Source organism: Mustela putorius, unplaced genomic scaffold, assembly GCF_011764305.1.
Source record: "Mustela putorius furo isolate JIRA1106 unplaced genomic scaffold, ASM1176430v1.1 tig00000179_pilon_pilon_pilon, whole genome shotgun sequence".
Classification (NCBI taxonomy): domain Eukaryota; kingdom Metazoa; phylum Chordata; class Mammalia; order Carnivora; family Mustelidae; genus Mustela; species Mustela putorius.
This window is the reverse complement of record NW_025421305.1, coordinates 14,453,655-14,476,215: the sequence shown is the minus strand read 5'-3', so window position 1 is coordinate 14,476,215 and position 22,561 is coordinate 14,453,655. Positions and strand designations below refer to the sequence as shown.

General features: G+C 39.7%; 1 protein-coding gene and 1 long non-coding RNA gene across 3 annotated transcripts in view; one reads left to right on the top strand and one right to left on the bottom strand.

Annotated features, from left to right (window-relative positions):
• Window positions 1-7,654, bottom strand: part of RB1 (RB transcriptional corepressor 1) — a 161,530-nt gene extending 153,876 nt beyond the window's left edge. Inside the window, exons 1-2 of one of the 2 annotated variants that reach the window (XM_013059804.2) lie at window positions 7,286-7,654; window positions 4,457-4,583 (exon numbers count right to left, since the gene is read on the bottom strand). In XM_013059804.2, the coding sequence (XP_012915258.2) occupies window positions 4,457-4,583; window positions 7,286-7,449 (291 nt within the window). In that variant the 5' untranslated portion in view covers window positions 7,450-7,654. The remainder of the gene's footprint in view (window positions 1-4,456; window positions 4,584-7,285) is intronic. The other variant, XM_045076673.1, reaches the window with a different exon arrangement.
• An 8,108-nt stretch (window positions 7,655-15,762) lies between these two features.
• Window positions 15,763-19,820, top strand: LOC123391111. Its single transcript, XR_006605732.1, has 2 exons — window positions 15,763-16,591; window positions 17,721-19,820. It is a non-coding gene; the product is annotated as an uncharacterized LOC123391111 (long non-coding RNA).
• The last annotated feature ends 2,741 nt before the right edge of the window (window positions 19,821-22,561 follow it).

The following is a 22,561-nucleotide window of genomic DNA, read 5'->3' as shown; positions in this document are numbered from 1 at the left end:
GCTCAACATCACCCATCATCAAGGAAATATACATTAAACCTACAATGAGGTATCACCTCACATCTGTCAGAATGCCTAAAATCAACAACACAAGAAATAACATGCATTAGAGACAATGTAGAGAAAGGGGAACCCTCTTGCTCTGTTTGTGAAAACACCAGCTGGTGCAGCTACTCTGGAAAACAGCATAGAGATTACTCAAAAAGTTAAAAATAGAACTACCCTATGATCCAGTAATTGCACTACTAGGTATTTACCCAAAGAATATAAAAATACTAATTCAAAGGGATACCCCAATGTTTATAGGAGTATTATCTATAATAGCCAAATTATGGAAACAGCTCAAGTATCCACTGACTGATGAGCAGGTAAAGAAGGTGTGGACTATATACAATAGAATATAATTCAGTCATAAAAAAGAATGAAATCTTGCCATTTGCAATGACATGATGGAGCTAGAGGGTATTATGCTAAGGAAAGTAAGTCAGTCAGAGAAAGATAAATACCATGTGATTTCACTCATATGAAAATTTAAGAAACAAAACGATCACAGGGGAAAAAGGAAAGAGAGGCAAACCAAGAAAAAGAATTTTAACTCTAGGGAACAAAGTGATGGTTACCAGATGGGGGGATGGGAGATACAGGTGATGGGGATTAAGAGGGCACTTGCTGTGATGAGGACCAGTGTTGTACATGCTGAATCACTACAATGTACACCTGAAACTAACATTACACTGTATATTAACCAACTAACAGGAATTTAAGTAACTTTTAAAAATTCAAGGATTTTAACTGATTCTCAAGTTCTTCTAAAAATTATATTAATATAAAGTTTTCCAGGGTAGTTCTTTTTTTTTTTTTTTAAAGATTTTGTTTATTTATTTGACAGACAAAGATCACAAGTAGGAAGAGAGGCAGGCACGGGGGGAGGGGGGGGGGAAGCAGGCTCCCTGCTGAGCAGAGAGCCCGATGCAGGGCTCAATCCCAGGACTCTGAGATCATGACCTGAGCCGAAGGCAGAGGCTTTAACCTACTGAGCGACCCAGGCGCCCCATCCAGGGTAGTTCTTAAGTCAAATTATTCTAGTTGTATGATCTAATATAGATATTCATTTACACTAATAAGTGCTTTATGTGCATGAAGTTATTTAATCCACACTATTAATTCCAAGATCCAGAAATTACTGTTAGTCACTTTTACAAATAATGAAACTGAGGCTTGGAAATTTTAGGTAATTTGTTCAAAATCAGGAAGCTAGTAAATGGTAAAACTAAGACCTGAGTCAGTCTAGTCTGATGACAAATCCTTGCTCTTAACCCACCCTCTATTCCAATAAACATCATCTACTTTCAATTGTCAAAAAGAGTTACCTTAGTTACTACATTTCTCTTCTTGTTTAAAAAAAGATTGCCAACTATTATCTAGAAGAGCTAGAATGGAAAAGCTGCATCAGAAATGAGTTCATTTTGTCATAACATTCACTTCTCTGCACAAGCTGTCACATTCTCCCTTAGGAATGATTGTATAATCAGAGGTTAAATTCTCAGGCCAATCCTCAAAAACTTAAATATCACTTAAAACAATATTTCTAGATAAACATTCTGGTAATTATAACAGGACAATACCATATCCTGCAAAAAATAGGTACCCAATATCCCAAAGGTAACATGTAATTCCTTCCTTTTCTTCCTCCAGCACACAACCAAGAATGAATTCATATCCCCTAGTCCCATCATGAGCTCCATTATGAAATAAGACTTAAACTGTGCCAGTTCCTATGGAAGGTAAGGACAAAGCCAGGATAAAAGCATAGAATAAGAAAGTAGTAACATTTATTCATACTTGTAGTCAAGTCTGAAGCCTTAAACGGCCTCCACAACCAAGGAAAACTATAAATTATCATTCAAATATAATTCAGTATAATATAAATACATAATACATACTATTATATAATAATATATTAATATACTATATATAACATAATTCAGTATAATATATAGTTCAGTATAATATAAATTATAGTTCAGTACAAAAACAGTTTTGTATTAATCAGCCTGGAACCCTAACTACCATATTGTACTTACAAAGAGATTGAGAACATAACCCACTCATAAACTGGAAACTACCCGTATTCACCAACACTCTCTATAATCTACAACCCCTTCCCAACTTTCTGAAAACTAAAAGCCTAGCATCTGTGAGCAAGAGGTGAAGGAGCTATGACTCCTTCTAACTGCATATGCACAAAAACAGGTCTGAACATGAAGTACCCGAATCAGTGGAAGTATACATTAGATACTTTGGGAAGATAATACCAAAGTCATTCATCCAAGATCCTTCAGTATTCCTCTCGTTTTAAGTAAGGAGTTCGAGATTATGTTCAGGCCTTTGAAATTGGATTCATTTTCTGTTTTTTATTACCAGAGTCTATGTACTGAATGCTTGTGCCCCCAAAATACATATGCTTAAAACCTAATGCCCATTGTAAAGGTATTAGGAGTTGTGGCCTTTAGGAAGTGATTAGGTCATGAGGGCTCTGTCCTCACGAATGGGACTGGTGTCCTTATAAAAGAGGCCTGAAAAAACTCCCACCCCTTCCAACTTGTAAAGCTAACGACAAGATGCTACCTATGAAGGAGGAAGAGAGCCCTCAAGAATCTGCCAGCACCATGATCTTGGACTTTCCAGCCCCCTGAACTGTAAGAAACAAACTTCTGTTGTTTATAAGCCACCCAGTCTGGTATTTTGTTAAAATAGCCCAAATGGACTAAGATGCCAGAATTTTTTTAGTGGTTTTAAACATTTTCATGGGAGGTACATTAACATATTTTGCTGTGTTAATCTGATCAGTAAAAACAGACAGACATGTACAATAGTATAGTGCTAATGTTAATAAGAAAGTAAATTTATTAAAAGTGTCTGTCTGGAGTGCAATTTATCAATAATTACCAAAAGATTTATAAATGTTCATAGCTGTTGACTCAGTGATTCAGCTTGTAAAAATGTATTCCAAAAATCAGATTCATTCATTAATTTATTTAACAAACTATCAAGGACTTACCTTGTGCTAGGCATTATTCTTATGAATAGAGATGTTTATCACATCATTTTATAGTGTCAAAAAGTTGTGGTGAAAAAATGTCCAATAATAGTAAGATTTTTGGCAAATTAAAATATATCTAATGTATAAAATATTATAGTACCATTGGAAACATTATCAAATACCAAAAAATTCAGTAACATAATAAAATACTCATGATATGTTAAAAAAATTTAAAACAAGATACAAAATTATTACATGTAACTATAGTTACATCAAGTTACATGTATGATCCCAAATCTGTTTTAAATGACCGAACCAGGGACCTTGATCGAGTTACCTAACCTCACTCTATTTCAGTATCTTCTAAAAAATAATCAAGATTTTATATTTTACATGTAAAATAGAGACTTTTTGTTTCATATCTCAGTGGATTGTTGAATGAGTTATTTTTTAAGTGCTTATAATATCCCCCAGTATATATAAAGCCCTAGTAATTATTTCCTGGTGTTATTAGTAGTAGTAATATTACATATACACACATATACTTATAAGAAAAAAAGGAAAGAAATGTTCCAAAGCTATCAAAGATTCTACATTCTAACAAAACTAATTCTGAAACAATCAGAAATTTTAAACACTACATATTGTAAGATATTAAAAATTATAAGGTATGGCTTTGTTTTATAAAAAGTCTTTGTATCCAAGTGAAGGATGTATGAATAAAATGTGATAGCTAAGATTTGCTTTAAAATACTTTGGGGGCACCTGTGTGGCTCAGTGGGTTAAAGCCTCTGTCTTTAGCTCAGGTCATGATCCTGGGTTCCTGGGATGAACCCCACGTCCGGCTCTCTGCTCAGTGGGGTACCAGCTTCCCTTCCTCTCTCTCTGCCTGCCTCTCTGCTTACTCTGACAGATCTCTGCTTAATTTGACAGATCTCTCTGTCTGTCAAATTAACAAATTTTTAAAAAACTGTAAAATACTTTGGGGGGTTTACATGTGGAGATTTTTAAAAATTTTTAATGCTATATCAGATGTACATTATTTACCTCTAGGTAACAAAATTATTATTTGCTTTTCTTTTCTTTATGTTTTTCAAATTATCTAGAGTAATTCAAATTATTTTTTAAATGAGAAAATTTGGAGGGCACCCGGGTGGCTCAGTTGATTGAGCACCCAAGCTTGGGTTTTGGCTCAGGTCAAGATCTCAGGATCCTCAGATTGAGCCCTGTATTGGGCTCTGTGCTCAGCAGAGTTTGCTTAAGATTCTCTGTCTCTCTCACCCTCTTCCCCTCCCTGTGCTCAGGCTCTTTCTCTCTCTCCCTCTAACATAATTAATTTTTTAAAAAATTCTTTTTAAAAATAAATAAATACCGAGAAAACTTTTTTTCAAAAAATGTTAAAGAAATCCTTACCAATACTCCATCCACAGATGAAACTTTCTCCCAAGTTAACCAAGCTCTTTCTTTGACATGATCTGGTATCTTTAATTTCTGACATAATGCAGTAAAATCAGGTTCTTCGGTTTCTTCCAACACGAGACTACCAGATAAAAATAGACATGTAATAGGGACAGACTTACAAATCAAACTGATTAAACATTTCTTTCAATGGTTTGTGTATAACAGTGCTGTCCTGAAAAAAGCATTAATAAATACTTTAAAATCTTATTTATCTTTGAAAAAAATTACAGGTAGAATTTAAACATGTTTATCTTTCTCAAAATCTTTCCAACAAAAATACAACACAGTGAAAGATGTTTCTGGCCTAGTGAATCACATACGGTTCAGAACAGCAAAATAGCTTTGTAAAAGTATGATAGCTAAAGCTGTATAGGAAAAATTGGGATGACAATAACAGCAAAAAGAAGAAAGCCCATATATAACATTACAGATTCAATTTAGTATCAGTGAGTTTGCTAAAATGCAGTATACAACTTATCAATGACTCACATGATGATTAACTTAATACAAATTACTGCTATGCTTATATCAGATTTTCCCTTTGGTCCTCTTTACCCAGGACAGGTAGTCAATAATTTCTTGTTGGCTAATTCTTTTTCATTCATTTAATGTCTATTTCATACCTAATAGTAATAATATGAGGAATACTGAGTAATTTTTGAGTATTTACTCTGACCCTGTCTGTACAAAGTACCTTAGATGCATAGTTTCAGTGAAATTTGTACATCAGCCTATTAGATAAGTACTCTTATTACCCTTGTTTTACAGATAAGTACCAAATCAGAGAAGCTTAAGTACTCTCTCGAGGTCATGGCCAGTAAGTGGGAAACCCACAGTTTAACTCCATAATCCATGCCCTTTACCACTATTGCAGACTGCCAACCCTCCTTCAAAATATAATTAACTTTTGATTATGTCAACAATGAAGGTGAAATGCTGTTCCTAGGGAAGGTTTTCCTTCCAACTTCACCACTTAGGCCAGATACAATGCAAAAGAAAAAAGATCTCAGCTGTCAAAGTAGAAACACACTCTGTCATTGAAAGTGCAGGTGGAGTGGGCCCTGAATCCATCCCTAAGCAAGTGCTAGGCTTTGGATCACCAGGCACTAGTTTTTACTCTTGCTAAGCAGCTAATCTACAGAGTTCAATTGCCCATACTAGTGAAACCTTTTGTGGGTATGAATAATCAAGAGTAGAGGGTATCTTGTGTGGTTTTTGACCTACAGGAGATTTTTTGATAGTTCCATCATTTACAAGTAAATAACATAATGTTGGGGTGGGGAAGAAAGGCATTCTTTTCTCAGGTGATGGCCAAAATTTCAGTATTTCTGGTTACCTTATAATAACTGGATAAGATGGAATTCTTCAGAGTAGATTTAGTGCTTTTTCCAAATGAAAACTTTCAAGTATTGGATACATCACAGTTTAATCTGAAATTAAATTTGTCTTCTCCCAGAACATCCTAGACATTTTTTTTTCTTAGTGAGTGTGATTGTTAACTAATCCACAAGACAACCCATTTAAATATATGTATTTTTAATAGCCTTTCACAGGCCATCCCAAAGATCATTCCAATTTTTTACAATTTGTCTGAACTCTGTTAGTGTCTGGCAAGTTGAAAGAACAGGGCTTGGTAATGGGCTAGAACAGGGGAGGAAGTGGTGAAGGACAGAAATGAATCCCATTTCCCCGAAATCGATATGTAGTCTCAAAGTAGAACCAGTGCGGACAATAATAATGGCAATCATACTCTTTTAATCTTAGCTTCTTAACCATAAAAAGTATCGCAATCAAGAAAAATAGAATGTTGCAATGGAATAAATACCCCCTTGTCATGTTCTACTGCATTATCATGGACTCGCCTAAATTTAGATACCACTTGTGGAGGGGTGGGGGGGGGGGGTTGTGTCATGTGAGCACAAGACCATCACTAACTTTGTACCCAAACAAAACAAAACGAGAGGACACAAAGTTGTTTCCTGGCTCAAAGGCAAAATGAAAGCAAAAATGAAAAATCCTGAAGATTAATAATATACAAGAGTTTTATACAATGGGGATAAAAGAAAAAGTTGAGGAACTTTTAAGTTACAAAACTTTTTCCCATACACTAGTTCCTCTCAAAAGTTATGTTCCCCCAGTAACTACGGATGGTTCTGAATCCCCAAAGCACGGTTAAAAGGGAGCGCCACAAAACACCTCAGCCGAATACCCTGGGGGCAACTGACAGGCAGGACCCTGCACTTCACGTCCGACGGCTTTCCTGGCTGGCCTCTCTCAGCCCGGGGCTTCGGATGCAGTGCACGCCCAGAGGAAAACACTTCCAGCTGTTGCATCGCAGTAGACCAAAACAGAAAGTCAAACGGCCACCGAAAAACTACAAATCTCAACAGGACACAAACTCTCCATCAGACACTAGTCAGTCGTTTTTCTTTTTTTGCCTTTCATGGGGCCTCGAAATCACCCGCCGCCTGCAAGCCTTTCCGCCTAAAGGAGGAAAGGCGGCACCTGTCACTTTGCTCAGGGACCCGAGCCCCACCCGCCCGACACCTGTCAAGCTGGAGCCCAGACCCTCCCCGGCTTCCCTCTCCTCGCTCCCGAACCCAGACCCCTGTCACCCTCCTCCAGGCGCTCCGCGGTGGTGGGGGACACGGGAGCACCCTCCTCTCGCTCGGACGCGGCCGCCGGCTGAGACGCGCCCCCGCCTAGACGCCGGGGCGCCAGCCGGACGCACTCTCGGGGCGCCCTTCTCTAGCCGCGGCCGCCGGGGCTCTGCTCGCTTACCTGGGCAGAGGCAGGTCCTCGGGGCCACTGTCCTGCTCGGGGTCCTCCTCAGGAGGCGGCGACGGCGGTGGGGGTTCGGCGGCCGCTGCGGCGGCGGCGGCGGCGGCGGCGGCAGCGGCGGCGGCTGCTGCTGCTGCTGCTCTCCGGGGGGTTTTGGGCGGCATGACTCCCCCCCAGGGCAGGAGCCAGTGACTGGTGGCGAAGGGCCGGGAAAGGAGGACGCGCGCACGTCGGGGCACGCCCCGTCCTCTCCTGACTCCCGTTACAAAAATAATTTGAACGTCCCCTGAGAAAAACCGGACGAGCCCTCCCCCGCCCGGCAACCGAGCGCCGCGTCCAACCGCGGGAAAACGTCACTTCCGCCCCCGGCGTCACGTCCGCGAAGCTCCCGGGCCCGCCGGCGTCGGGAGGGAACCGGGGCGCGGAGCGGTGCGCTGGGCGGGGGCGCGAGGTCGGCGGGGCTGGGCGTGGACCCCCGGCCTGGGCCGAGACAGCCTTCCTGCGGCAGCCGCCGCCGCCCGGACGTGTCTCTACTCGAAACTCTCCTCTTCAGGCCTGGGTGCCGGTAACGGGGCACCGCACAGTCTGGGGGGTGAGATTGGGCCCCATTTTTATCTGTGGGCTGATCTGGGGCCGCCACTCGGGCCCCGCCGGGAATATCAAGCGTGTGCACCCTGGGCGGGCACGCCCCTCTCCCTCCGTGGGCGGCGCCCTCCCTCGCCACCACGCTCCTCCCGCCCAATCCGTTAGGCAGAATCGGCCAAAACAAAAACAAACGTTCGTGGAACACCTCGTAAAAAGTGAATTTTGACGGTCACTGGGAGATACAAGGTGTAGAACAATTACTTGCCGTTTAGGGTCACTGTTTACAGAAGGGGAGTGGGGGAGTGGGTACAGAAAAAATTATAGTGTTGATAAATGTTTTAATAGCGGTGTAAAAAGGGGAAGCACCGTCGAAATGTCTAAGGGGCAACTTCAGAGAAGCCGTGGCTCCTGAATAGAACTTTGCCAGGTATGTACATAGCAAGTTTGCCTTGCTATGTACCAGGGATTGTGCTGGCCATTTTACCTATCTTAACCCTGGGTCCTAGGATGGAGCCCCCCCCCACACACACACCGCCCCGCTCCCCTCCCGTAGTGCTCACTGCTCCGCGGGGAGCCTGCTTCTCCCTCTGCCTGCATCTCCCCGTTGCTTGTGCTGTGTGTGTGTGGGTGTCTGTGTGAGAGAGAGAGAGAAATGAATAAATAAAATCTTAAAAAAAAAAAAAAAAAAAGAAGAATGCACCAAGAAAAGAGCATGCGCAAAGGCACAAAGACCTCTGAGAAGAGCTTGCTGGAAGAGCTTAACACCATCCAACATTGGTTTAGAAACTGTGTCTCTTCTCTCATGACATTTACTATAATAATAGATTGTCTAGTGTGAAAACGTGTTTTTCTCTCTTCGGCAGACCCAGTGGATTGCCCAGTCAGAACTTGCCACTTGAGGCACTGTGAATAAAACATAGCTGTGTTCTGATGTGAACCCCCTCATCCTTGGAATAGCTGACCAGGGTTGAGGCAGCAGGACCCTTCAGTCAAGTCAGGGCTGCAAACTTCTTGGGTTTATCTTGGCCAGTTGTACAATGGATTACCATTTTCTGTATATACCATGATATATATGTCAGGATGTGAAAAGGGTTGGCTGTCGTTGGCCTACTCAACAGCCAGTCTGTCCTACATTCAGAAACCATCTCTTGGGGGCCTAAAGTTTGTCAGGAAGTAGGGCCCAAACCCGGCCCAGCTGCAAAGAATGAATAGCATCAAAGTGATAATCCTTTTCACCTTGCCAGGGATTAGTGTGGGCAGGAGCTCAGGATGCAGTTTTGCAAGATCAAAGATTGTCTGCTGGCAGCCTGATAAATGAGATACAGAGATGACACAGTTCTTCTTCCTTTAACTGTTATCATGAGAATGTGACACTGAAGCAATTACTCTGGCCATTGTGACTTAAGACAAGCTGACCTGAGGATAAGGCAGAAATGTTAATGATGTTACAGTAAGTAATACCAAAACATCTGCATCCTCTGTGACAAATCAGTTCTGATTTGACCAATGATGGAGGTGACCTCAACTGAGCTGGAGTTTTTAGTTGTTTACACCAGAAAGCATTATGACTGATAATATTTGTCCAATGAGCCCTTTCAGGGTGGAGACCAAATATTAGGCATCGTTGTAGACATATAGTAGCCAGAAGTGTTAGCCACGCAGTAAATGCTTGTTTGCTAAAAGTAGAGAGGCCAGAAGAGCAGAGGAAAATTCTGGAAACTGAAGTAAACTCTGTATGTAGATATGACTTTCTTTAAACTCAGGTTATCAACCTCTGGATTTGCCACAATTGTGATAAATCAAAGAGAGATTTCTCAATTTATAAAAGGATGTGTGTCGTTATCATGGATTAATTTAACTATGTACTCCACTACATTTAAAACCCTTACACATAACTCAGGAACAATTGGGTCGATCAGAAGTTTTATATCCCCTCCCACACACACAGCTTTCTGTTGCACAACCAAAGAAATATTAGAAATTCTACAGATTATTAAAAGATTCTTTTCCCGATCTTCCTCCAACAGTGAAATCACAGACATTATAATCGGGGTTCAACACTGAAGTCATGTAAACGCAGTTAGTTGGTGGGCCCTCAGGTTCCAAGCCAGCCGGGCAGATGGCACCAGCTCTCCCCTTAGGCCCAGCCCCGGCTCAGTGGCGGCCACCACCCAGCCCTTCCTTTCCTTTCCGGAAGGTGGATGACACCCACGCCCCTGCTGAGCCGGGCCTGAAGGTACCTCCAAATGCCCAGGCCAACAGCTTCTCTGGTTACCCATGTCCTACTTGTTCATTCAGTGACTGTTTTCTGATGTTCACTCTACTTGACCTTTCTTGCAGTTAACACAGTTAACCACATCCTCTTTCTTAAAACTTCCCTAGTCTTCCATAAATCCATGGTCGCTTTTTTTCCTCCTCCCTTCTGTTCCTTTATAAACTCCTCCCTGGTTTTCTCCCTGTCTTCAGTGCAGTTTCCCTAGAGCAGCATGACTCAACGTGTGTTCCTTGGACCACTGCCAGTTTGCTTATGTCTCATCTACAAGGAAATGAGCACAGAAATTAAGAGTAAGTGCTTAGCAGCATTTTCAGCAATTTAATATTTCAGCTATATCCAGGCACATGATCTTTGAACACCTCTCATTAAACAGAATATGGAACAGTTCAGGTGTTTTGCAACTTATGTGATTGTAGGTGGCATAGCTGTGTCTTTGGTCTGTGCAGTAGGACCACGTTATAAGGAATAAAATTTTAAAGTTAGTTCATTAACTGTAACCCCAAAGTGAATACAAATCTGTGAAAGTGTAAATATTTGTTTACTTTTCTAACTTGTTATATTTACAGTCATTTTAATTTTTAATCAAGCCTGGTTTTTGAAATTCATAGCTATATTAGGGAAGTTAAATTTGTGTCATTTGTTTCTAGCCCTAAATTATAGGTGAGGAAATAAACCTTACTGTCCCATTGTCAAGAAAAGACACGTGTCAGTACTATGTTAGTAATAGTAGTAGCAACCCAAACAATGGCCAGAGAAGTGATTCTAAAGAATTAAAGATCCAAGTGTTTTTACTATTTTTGCTCAGAAGTAGCATCCCCCTTCTACTGAGTCCATAGCCAAAACTCACAGTAAAGTACTAAAATCATAATTGTCTGATGAAGCATCAGACATCAAAATTCATCAGCATTCATATATAAAATATAAGAAAACTAATTGTGAGTTTGATAAAACATGTAGCATTTTTATTTTCCATGAAAAAATCTCCACACATAGGGAATTCATGGATCCAGAATCCATTTCTTTTTTTTTTTTTAATATTTATTTATTTATTTGACAAAAAGAGAGAGAGCACAAGCAGGCAGAGAGGCAGGCGGGGGGCCGGGGGGGAGCAGGCTCTCCACTGAGCAGAGAGCTCCATGTGGGTCTTAATCCCAGGACCCTGAGACCATGACCTGAGCCGAAGGCAGAGGCTTAAAGCGCTGAGCCACCCAAGTGCCCCCAGAATCCATTTGTTTAATCGAAGTATACTTTAAATGCAACTCTAGCTTAATAGGACACATTTTTAGAACTGATAAGAAAAACCGGTACTATTACTGATAAGGAAGATGAATTTTGAAACTAAAACAGTATTTGTTCTATTTTGGATAAAAATTAAAAGTGAATGTCCTCAGCTTGCTGAAATTGTCTTCCAATCACTTCCATTCCCTTAAACATATCCTGGAGAGACTAATTTCTCTACTATGAGTGTTACTGAGTAAAACATAAAAACAGTTTAGATAGACAGTATCTCCTGCTAGAGGCATTGTCGGCACTCTAACCTAGCTAAGATAATTTAACAGGCAAGAAACATTTTCATTTGTGTTAAAATCTGTAACTACCGACAAATTTTAAATATTAAATATAGCATTTATATTGGAAATTACTCCTTCACTACCAGCTTTTTGATTTTTGACTATGGGATTATTTAAAAACTAACCATGTATTAGTAACTCTTTATATTAATCACCTATATGCACACTTAACAGTGAAAAAAGTCGTTTTTGTAGTTTTTTCTTTAATGCTATGTAATATTTTGTTCTATGTTTTTTGAAATGTAATTTTGTATCTGTTTAAAATACTTAAAATGTGAGTCTGTAATTGGTGTGCCTTTCTAATTTTCATTTCATTTTTCAGGGGCACCTGGGTGGCTCAGTGGGTTAAAGCCTCTGCTTTCAGCTAAGGTCATGATCCCAGGGTCCTGGGATCAAGCCCCACATAGGGCTCTCTGCCTAGCAGGGAGCCTGCTTCCCCCTCTCTCTCTGCCTGCCTCTCTGCCTACTTGTGATCTCTCTCTGTTAAATTAAATAAAATTGGAAAAAAAAAGTTTCATTTTTCAGAAGTATCAATTCATGAAATTAAAAAGAAAGGAAAGGCCCTTCACAGATAGTGTGAGATAACACTGGTCTAAGAGGTCCTCACTTCTCTTCTCCATTTGCTGTATTTTATTTCCACAATTTAAATCACCCCCATATGTGTATGCTCTTAGATTCTTTCAGATTTCAAGAAACAGAGATCCATTTTGTTTACCTTAATTATTTAGGATTATTGATTAGTTTAGGGGAGGAGTAAAAGAGACAAAAAACTAAAAAATAAAGAGTCCCTCCTGCTACACTCCTACCTTATCATCCATCCACTAGCTGACTCCCATACTTCCTGCCTCTGTGAACATTGTTAGTTTTCATCTCTTTATAATTCCTGCCACAATGATCCCCTCTCCATGTCACTAATTCACATTCCTCAGGAGAGAGACTATAGATTGGTTCCCCTACTAAACTATAATTTACATTAGCAGGGCCAGATAACATAATTTGCTAGTCGCAAAATGAAAAATGAAAATGCAAGGCCCCTTTTTCACAAATTATTGAGATTTTCAAGATAGTGAGTGTGGAACATTAAACCAAGCTCAATGCCTTTCTAAATGGAGTCTTATAGAACTGCATAGCTCACCTGCCAGCCATGTCCTTGAGAATAGATCTATATATGTTCTGCTAGCTAGGGTGTCCTCATACCTAGCATGTACCCATGACGCTGAGCAATCAAATGGCCTTGATACCAAGTGGTGCCAGTTTGGAATGATATCATTGTATTAGTTTCGCCTCCTTCCCTGCCCACTCCCCTTTACCTTCACTCCTATTTCTCTCAAATTGCATTCAGTCTGTATTTTCTAGAGAATCCAAGCTAAAACACTTGACTCCAAAGTGTCCTGAAGACATTCAGGATGGGATATTAGAGTTGGCTTAATCACTGGTCTTATGGCAATAAAGACAAAGCATGGTATGTAGGTAGTAAGTGGGGCCACACAGTGGGATCATAACTACTGAGGCTTCCCACCTGTGCTAATCAGGATGCCGTGCACGTAGAAGGTGGACCATTGGAATGTGTCGTGGCTGTGATGCTTGAGCAGTATGGGGATAATAACTCTGGGGATTGGGGTAGATTCTGTTACCGGAAATGTACCCTTTGTAAAAGAAAATGATACCTCAGGGCAGGCAACTGTCACCTTAAGGCATGCTGTGAAAGGCAGAAGTCTTCCATTGGCAGTTTTTTTAAAAGATTGTAATTTTGATGTAAATTATTTTTGCTTTTGTCTTTCTTGCCCAGGGAGACATATCCAGAAAAATGTTGCTAAGGCCACTATCCAAGAGATTACTACCTATGATTTTCATCTCGGAGTTTGACAGTTTCAGGTCTTATATTTAGGTTTTACTGCATTTTGAGGGGTTTTTTTTTAAGATTTTATTTATTTATTTGGCAGACAGAGATCTCAAGTAGGCAGACAGAGAGAGAGGGAGGGAAGCAGTCTCCCAGGTGAGCAGAGAGCCAGATGTGGGTCTCAATCCCAGGACCCTGGGATCATGACCTGAGCCGAAGGCAGAGGCTTTAACCCACTGAGCCACCCAGGTGCCCCTTGAGTTTATTTTTGAGTATGGTTTAAGAAGGTGATTCAGTTCAACCTTTTTTGGGGGGCGAGGGGAGAATGTAGCTTTTCAGTTTTACCAGTACCATTTATTAAAGAGACTTTTACCCATTGTATATACTTTCTTCCTTTGTTGTAGATTAATTGACCATATAAATTGTAGATTAATTGACCATTAAATGGCACAGGTAATTGACCATATAGGTTTATTACTGGCCTTTCTGTTCTGTTCCAGTGATCTATTTTTGTGCCAGTACCAAATTATTTTCATTACTATAGCTTTATAGTGTAGCTTGAAATCTGAGATTGTGATACCTCCAGCTTTGTTCTTCTTTCTCAAGATTGCTTTGGCTATCTGAAGTCTTTTCTAGGTTCATACACATTTTAGATTATTTGTTTTAATTCTGTGAAAAATACTACTGGTATTTTGACAGAGATTACATTAAATCTGTAGATTGCTTTGGATAGCATGGACATTTTAACAATATTAATTCTTCCAATCCATGAGCATAGTACATCTTTTCCAATTGTTTATTTGGTCTTTCATCAGTGTCTTTCATCAGTGTCTCAGATGCAGCAAGTCTTTCACCTCTTTGGTAAGTTCATTCATAGGTATTTTATTTTTTTCGATATAATTGTAAATGGGATTGTTTTGTTAATTTCTCTTTCTGCTAGTTCATTATTAGTGTATAGAAACAACAGATTTATGTATATTAATTTTGTGTCCCATAATTTTACTGAATTCATTTGTCAGTTCTAATAGTTTTTTTGGTGAGGTCTTTAGGGTTTTCTTTGTACAGCATAGAAAACCCTGAAACCTTTTTCTTTGGGAATCTAGAACACAAAACAAACAAACAAACAAAAAAAAAAACCAGACTCATAAATATAGATAGCAAACTAGTTATTGCCCAAGGGGAGAGGTGTGGGGTGATGGCAACATAGGTGAAGGGGATTAAGAGATACGGACTTTCCAGTTATGAAATAAATAAGTCAGGGATGAAAAGTACAGCATAGGGAATATAGTCAGTATTGTTGTAATTATGTTGAATGGTGACAGATGGTAACTACATTTATGGTGAGCATTGCATAATGTATAGAACTGTCAAATCACTATGTCATACACTTGAAACTAATGTAATATTGTGTGTTAACTGTACTTCAATAAAAAAAATAAGTAAGAGACTGATTTCCTGTAGCTTAGAGCAAACTATACTTAAAATCAGGCCCAGAATCTGATTGTGAAGGCAGCAGAGCTGAAAAAGCAACAAAATGCATAGATTTACAAGGTCTCCTATGTCCACATCTGGTCCCTGAAGGAGCAAAGTGATCTAAGACCCAGGATGGGATATTTGTATGGATGAGTCTGAGAATATTGAATCTCCTAATTCTCCCCTGAACCTGTGGAATACTGGAAAAGATTAGCAGCCAGTTCTCAGGGGAGGGGTTGGCAGGGAAGGACCATGATTTGTAGCATTAGCCAATTTCTATTGAATAAACACTCCCACCTTAGTCGCTTTCAGACTACCAACATAATGTCACTGAACACAGAATTAAAAAGTGATGCCCACAATTGGCTCCTATAAGCTGGTATGAACTGGCTCCAACCTATCAGTAACCTGAACCCTCTGGCTCGGGAATCAGCACCTCCACTTTGCCAGAGGAAAAGAGTCTTCTCTTGCCTGTAAATCATGCAAAGACTGTTGAAGCAAGTGGCTCTCCAAAAGGATGTGTGGCCATTAGCCAGGGTAACTGTGCACTGGAAAAAAGGAAATGCTCAGAGTCTTCAAGGATTGTTAGATACAGGGCACCTGGGTGGCTCAGTTAAGTGTCTGCCTTTGACTCAAGTCATGATCCCAGGGCCCTGGGATTGAGTCCTGCATCAGGCTCCCTGTTCATTGGGGAGTTTGCTTCTCCCTCTGTGCCCCCGCCCCCACTTCCTGATCTCTCTCAAGCGCTCTCTCTCTCAAATAAATGAATAAAATCTTAAAAAAAAAAAAAAAGAATTGTTAGATACAGTGTCCAAACTGTCACTGACACCACCATATTTCTCTAATTAGAATGGAAACCAGTGAAGTTTTGCCTCAACTTCAACTTATTGTGAGTCCAGTAGGTCTATGAACACATTCTGTGGTTAAATCAATGATTGTATAATTAGGACAGATGACCTTAACAGATGGTAAAATCCTCATGTTGGTCCCCTGACCTGTGGAGCAATTGCCATTATGTAGGATGGACCATATAGAGGGTGTTAAAACTGCCACTATTACCCTCAGTCAGGTTAGTAATTCAGAACCATGACAGCATCTTAGGAAGAAATGCAAAGACTTATACCACTATCAAATATTTAAAGGATGCAGAGTTTGTGGTTTCTTTTATATCTCTATTCAACCAACTCTTCTATCTAACCCTTACAAAAATGGGATCGTGGCAGGTGATAGTAGACCACCATAAATTAAGCCCCAGTAGAAGCTTCCATACTACATGTAGTCTCTTCATTAGATCAGATCAACATAGATTTGGCATTGGTATATAGGTATTAACTGGTTAATGTGCTTTTCCGAATTTCTATCATTAGAAAGGATCAAAAGCACTTTGTCTTTAGAGAGGCAGTTGCCTCAGGGCTATTTTAACCCATCTGTTCTCTGTCCTAGTGGGCACAAAGGGCCAAGTACTCCAAATCATTGCTTCTCATAGTTTTGTTTGTTTGTTTGTTTGTTTTTCCAATCTGTCTTGCAGCGGTATTTTTGGAAATCACCACTGAATTTGACTGGTAAGTACCTTGCTGCACATGTGAATCACCACACAAGTTTGACAGTTGCTAAAATGATCAATACCTTGCTTAATGAGATGAGGCTTCTGATCATGTACTTGGATGTCACAGCAATGTCAATTGCTATAAAATGTCCTAAACACAGATTTTCAATTTTATGATTCATCTTGCAAGAACCAGTAACCAAGAGTTAACCAACCAGCAGCAGTCTGTAGATTCCACTTTGAATATTAGTCTAAATGGTCTTGTAAAACATGCATGATGAAGAATGGAAGATAGACTCTAAGGCAATCCAAGGACATGCCACGTCAATGACATTTTTAGCATTCCAAAATTATGGGAACACAGGAAACATCACCTTTAATGTAAAAATATCACCTCCTGCCACTAGGAGAGAGACTCTTCACTTAGTGGACTTCTTTGGTTTTTGAATATATCCCCAGCCCATTTATCAGGTGACTTAGACAGCAAGTGGGTGCCAAATTAGGAGACATCTCTAAATGAAATCCAAGCTGGGGACACCTGGATGGCTTAATTGGTTAACCATCTGCCTTCAGCTAAGGTCATGATCTGGGGGTCCTGGGATCAAGTCCTGCACTGAACCCCCTACTCAGCGGGGAGCCTACTTCTCCTTCCTCCTCTGTGTGTATGTACTCTCTCTCAAATAAATAAATAAATCTTTAAAAAAGAAAAAGGAAAGAAATCCAAGTGCAGTACAAGCTGGCCAGCTACTTAAGCTGTATGATTCAGCAGATCCAATGGTATGAGAGGTGTTTGTAGTGAATAAGCAACACATAGAGTCTCCAGCGAGCCCCAATAGGTGGTATACACCTAAGGTTCTATAGCAAGGAAACCTTCTGCAACAGAGAATTAGCCTCTATTTGAAAAATCAGCTGTTTGTTCTACTAGGACCCAAATGGAGACAAAGTGCCTAAGCAATAGAAGCAGCCTGTCACCAGCTGATTATTATTCTCTGAGCTATAAGGTCTGTCAGCATCAACCCATTATACAATGGATATGGTACATCCAGGATCAGGCAAGCAGGGACTAAGAAGTCATGAGTAAGTGTAAACAAATGATGTAAACTCTTATGTCACCAACCTCTCTTGCACTGACACTTCTCTCTCAGTTCAGTCCTTTGGCCTAAGGGGATTCTCTAAGACCAACAGATGGATAAGGAAAGAACTTGGACCTGGTTTACACTTGGCTTGGTACAAGATGTAAGTGTTATTAAAAAAATGCACTCCTGGTGCCCACAGTACAGTGATGGTGGGAAATCTTCCCTTGGGAAGATGTGTGAGCAATACCCTTGATTGTTGACTTCTTAGGAAGAAGTTGTCTAAGATATAGATATGGATATACAGGAACTTCTAGGCAGAGCGAAATGGCTTGGCTAATTGATTCAGGACCTGAAAAAAAAAATGATGGAAATATTGGGGACAGATTGGTCTGGAAAACAAAATTTGAATGGATCTGAGGGGATGAGAGTATCTCTGTGTCTCATGTTAATTTCCCAAGAGAGCATTCTCAGGCACCAGGTAAACGACATGACTTGTGTTGTGGTATCAACTAGCAAGCATGAGGATCTATGAATGGAGACGTCATGGTGGCAGTGATGGAAGTATTGCATGGGCCAGAAAATTCTGATCTAGCTAGATTAATGGCCATTGCTGAATTCCCAACTTTCCACTTGCAGATACCAAAACTGAGCCTTTAATTGCCATTGCTCTTTGAGAAGACCAGTTGGCCACTTGATAGCAGATTGATTACACTGGAACACTTCTACCCTGGGGGAGGCAGTAATGCATCCTTATCAGAACTGGTACCTAACCTAGTCATGAATTTGCCTTCCTTGTCCCCAGCGCCAGGACCAATATTCAAGAATGTATGGAAGCCTAAGATTTTGACATGGTTTCTCTCACAATAATGGCTCAGACCAGAGAATATCTTTTATGACAAAAGAGAGGAAACAACAAACACAGGAGCCAATGGTCTTAACCTCGTAACTCATCTGTATTAGCCAGATTTTGTCCCATAACAAAATACTCCAGACAGTGCAAAGTTGAGGAATGCCCTCCACAATATGGTATATGCCCTGAACCAACAGTTAATATATAGTACTATGTTCCCCAGCAACTAGAATATAAGGGGGCAAGGAAAAAAGAATAGAGGTAGGATTAACCCCTTTTAGTGGATGAGTGCTGTTGGTGCTTTGCTTAAATGTCCTTTACCTACTCACACACTCATCCCCCAGCTGTTGTGAGTATTGACTGAGAACTGTCCTTAGCCAAAGAGCTGCCTCATCTATGACATCGACCCCCATCCCTACCCCCCCTCCCCGCCACTGACAGACACTGGCCAGTGATAGACTGACATGAGGGCACAAAAGAGTAGAGGAGAGAGACATGAAGACTTTCAATTATGACCTTAATATTATCTTCACCAGCAGGGACTTTACCTTGTGTCATTAACCTTCTTGCCTTAAGTCTTTCCAGAGATGGTGGCTGGATATCATCTTGAACAGGACTCTGTGACGAAATGAACTTGTTCTTTCCCCCTGAGGGAGGAAGTGAAGGAATGATCTACTCACAAAAATCGGTGCTTCTATTGCAGTATACGGGTGAATATAATGGGAAGCATGAATGAAAATGAGTGGTGAAAAAGATGCATTTTATCAAACATTGTACTCTAATGCTCTTGGCCTCATCAGCCTCAGGACTAGTAGCCATTTGTTTTGTCCCAGCCAACGTGTGACAGCCAACACCTGGTGGGCTGTTCTGCTATGGCAAGAGACTTCACATTAGCACAACTGGATGGTTAGCTCACCTTATAACCAAACAATATTATGTCTCACCTCCTGCCCTGGAGTTTTTCTTTTGGAAAAAGACTAATGAGATGCTGCGGGACCTGCCAGTACTTACACATGAACAACCCAGAAATGTGTGGGATTCAACTTCCATGAGGAAAAATGTTGACAAGGGGATCTAAATTCTCTTTGTTCTTCTCAGAAGCTTGTTCTGCAATAATGGTCACTTATATTACCTCTTGAAAGATGCTCCCTCGAGACTAAGCAATTAATTGTATTTCATACTGAGTGATGGCAGGTTCACAGAAGGAGCAGTGAAGTGCATACACATATAGAAAATGGTTGCAAAGGATGAATAATGCAAAGATAGTTTCCCCTCATTAATTTTATTTTCACACAATAAATTAGGTTTGTAAAATTGTACTATGTATGGTGTTTGGTAATAAAAAAATGATATGATCTATAATTTAAAAATGTATACAATCACTATTGTGAGGTTCTTATGTTGTATGTAAAGTTGCTTAATATCAATTCATTAGATCTGCATATTATCATCACTATAGTAACTAACCTCCAAAAAACTGGAAGCAGATATAACTGAAAAGAAAATACACTTCAGTTGAAAGGCAGTACTAAAAAAAGCAAGACATAATAATATGCTATTTATAAGAGATTTACTTTAAATACGAAGACACGGCTAAATTAAAGTGATGGACATAAATTGCCATGCAAACACCATGCAAATTCGTCTGTTCTATTTCAAAATCAAGTTAGAGTACCTAGGACTTCCAGCACTCTGTTAAATAACAAATAACAGTGGTGATAAGTGGACCTCCCCATCTCATTCCTCACCATAAAGGAAAAGCTCTCAGTTTTTCCTCATTGAGGATGTTAGCTGTGGGTTTTTCATATATGGCCTTTATTAGGTTGAGGTATGTTCCCTCTAACCCTACTCTGTTAAGGGTTTTTATCATGAATGAATGTTGTACTTGGTCAAATGCTTTTTTTTTTTTTCTTTTGCATCTATTGAAAGGATCATATGGTTCTTATCCTTTCTTTGGTTAATGTGGTGTATCAAGTTGATTGATTTCTGAATATTAAACCACCCTTGAAGCCCAGAAATAAATCCCACATGATCTTGGTGAATGACTCTTTTAAGATACTGTTGGATTCAGTTTGCTGGTATTTTTTTTTAAGATTTTATTTATTTATTTACAGAGAGAAATCACAAGTAGTCGGAGAGGCAGGCAGAGAGAGAGAGAGGGAAGCAGGCTCCCTGCTGAGCAGAGAGTCCGATCCCAGGACCCTGAGATCATGACCCGAGCCAAAGGCAGCGGTTTAACCCACTGAGCCACCCAGGCACCCCCTGTTTGCTGGCATTTTATTGAGAATTTTTGATCCATGTTCTTCAGAGATATTGGTCTGTAGTTCTCTTCTCTTTTTTAGTGGAGTGTTTATCTGGTTTTGGTATCAGGGTAATGCAGGTCTCATAGAATGAATTTGGAAGTTGTCCTTCCATTTCTGTTTTTTGGAACAGTTTGAGGAGCATAGGTATTAACTCTTCTTTAAATATTTGGTGGAACTCATCTGTGAAGCCATATGGTCCTGGACTTCTGCTTGCTGGGAGATTTTTTATTTTGGAGTCAATTTCTTTGCTGGTTATTCGTCTGTTCAAGTTCTTTACCTCTTCCTTTAATTATAAGTATTCTTCATGTGTTCTAGATATATGATTCACAAACATTTTTTCCTATTCTATAAATTCTCTTTCTACTCTATTGACTGTGTTTCTTATAGCACAAAAGTTTAATTTCATTTTGTAGCTTGTATTGTGGTGGCATAGTGAAGAAAATAGTCAAGGCCTATGCAAGATCATAACGTTTTATCCTGTTTTGCTTTGAGAGTTTTGTAGTTTAGTTCTTACACTTAGGTCTTTGATCCAAAGGAGCTAGTTTTTATCTAGCTAGGAAAGAGGTAGGGGTCCAACTTCATTATCTGTATATGGATACTAGCTGCCACAGCACCATTTGTGGAAAATAATGTTTTGTTTTGTTTTTCTCTATTGATTTTGTCTCGGCACCCTTGTTGAAAATCAACTGACCAGAAATGTGAGGGTTTATTTCAGGACTCTCAGTTCTGTTCCACTGATCTAAATGTTTATCCCTGTCAGTACCACACTATCTTGATTACTATAGTTCTGCCTTAAGTTTTAAAGTAGGAAAGTGTGAATGCTCCAACTTTGTTCTTTATTTTTCAAGAATTCTTTGATGATTCTGACACTTCATTTACATATAAATTTTAGATCTGCTTGTCAGTTTCAGTCTGCAAAAAAAGCCAGTTGAGATATTAATAGAGATTGCTTTGATATGTAGGTCTATTTGGGGAGTATTTCCATCTTAACTTTGCCATAATCATATGACACATAAACATGAAATGTCTTTCCATTTAATGAACCTTCTTAATTTTCCTTCTTTCTTTTTTTTTAAGATTTTACTTATTTGTTTGACAGACAGAGACACAGCAAGAGAGGGAACACAAGCAAGGGGAGTGGGAGAAGGAGAAGCAGGCTTCCCGCTGAGCAGGGAGCCTGATGTGGGGCTCCATCCCAGGACCCTGGGATCGTGACCTGAGCCTAAGGCAGATACTTAATGACTGAGCCACCCAGGCACCCCTTTTATTTTCTTTAAGCAATGTCTTACAGTTCTTAAAATATTTAAATATTACACTTATCTAGTTAAATTTATTTATAAGGATTTTATTCTTTTTATATATTGCAAATGGACTTGTTTTCCTTATTTTATTTTTAGATTGTTCATTGTTTTTAATGAATTTCCTAGGGCTATTTTTTTAAATATACAAGATCATATCATTTGAAATAGAGATTATTTTATTTCTTCCTTTCCAATCTGGATGACTTTTATTTTATTTTCTTGCCTAAAGTCCCAGTTTAGAAACTTCAATACAATGTTTAATAGAAGTGGTGAGAACAAACACCATTGTCTTGTTTCTGTTCCTTAGTAGAACACATCCAGTCTTTTATCGGTAAGTGTCATGTTCTCTGGGGGAATTTTCACAGAAGCCCATATCAGGTTGAGGAATTTTCTTTCTATTCCTAATTTGTTGAGTATTTTTGTCATGAAAGGGCAATAGATTTAGTCAGATGCTTT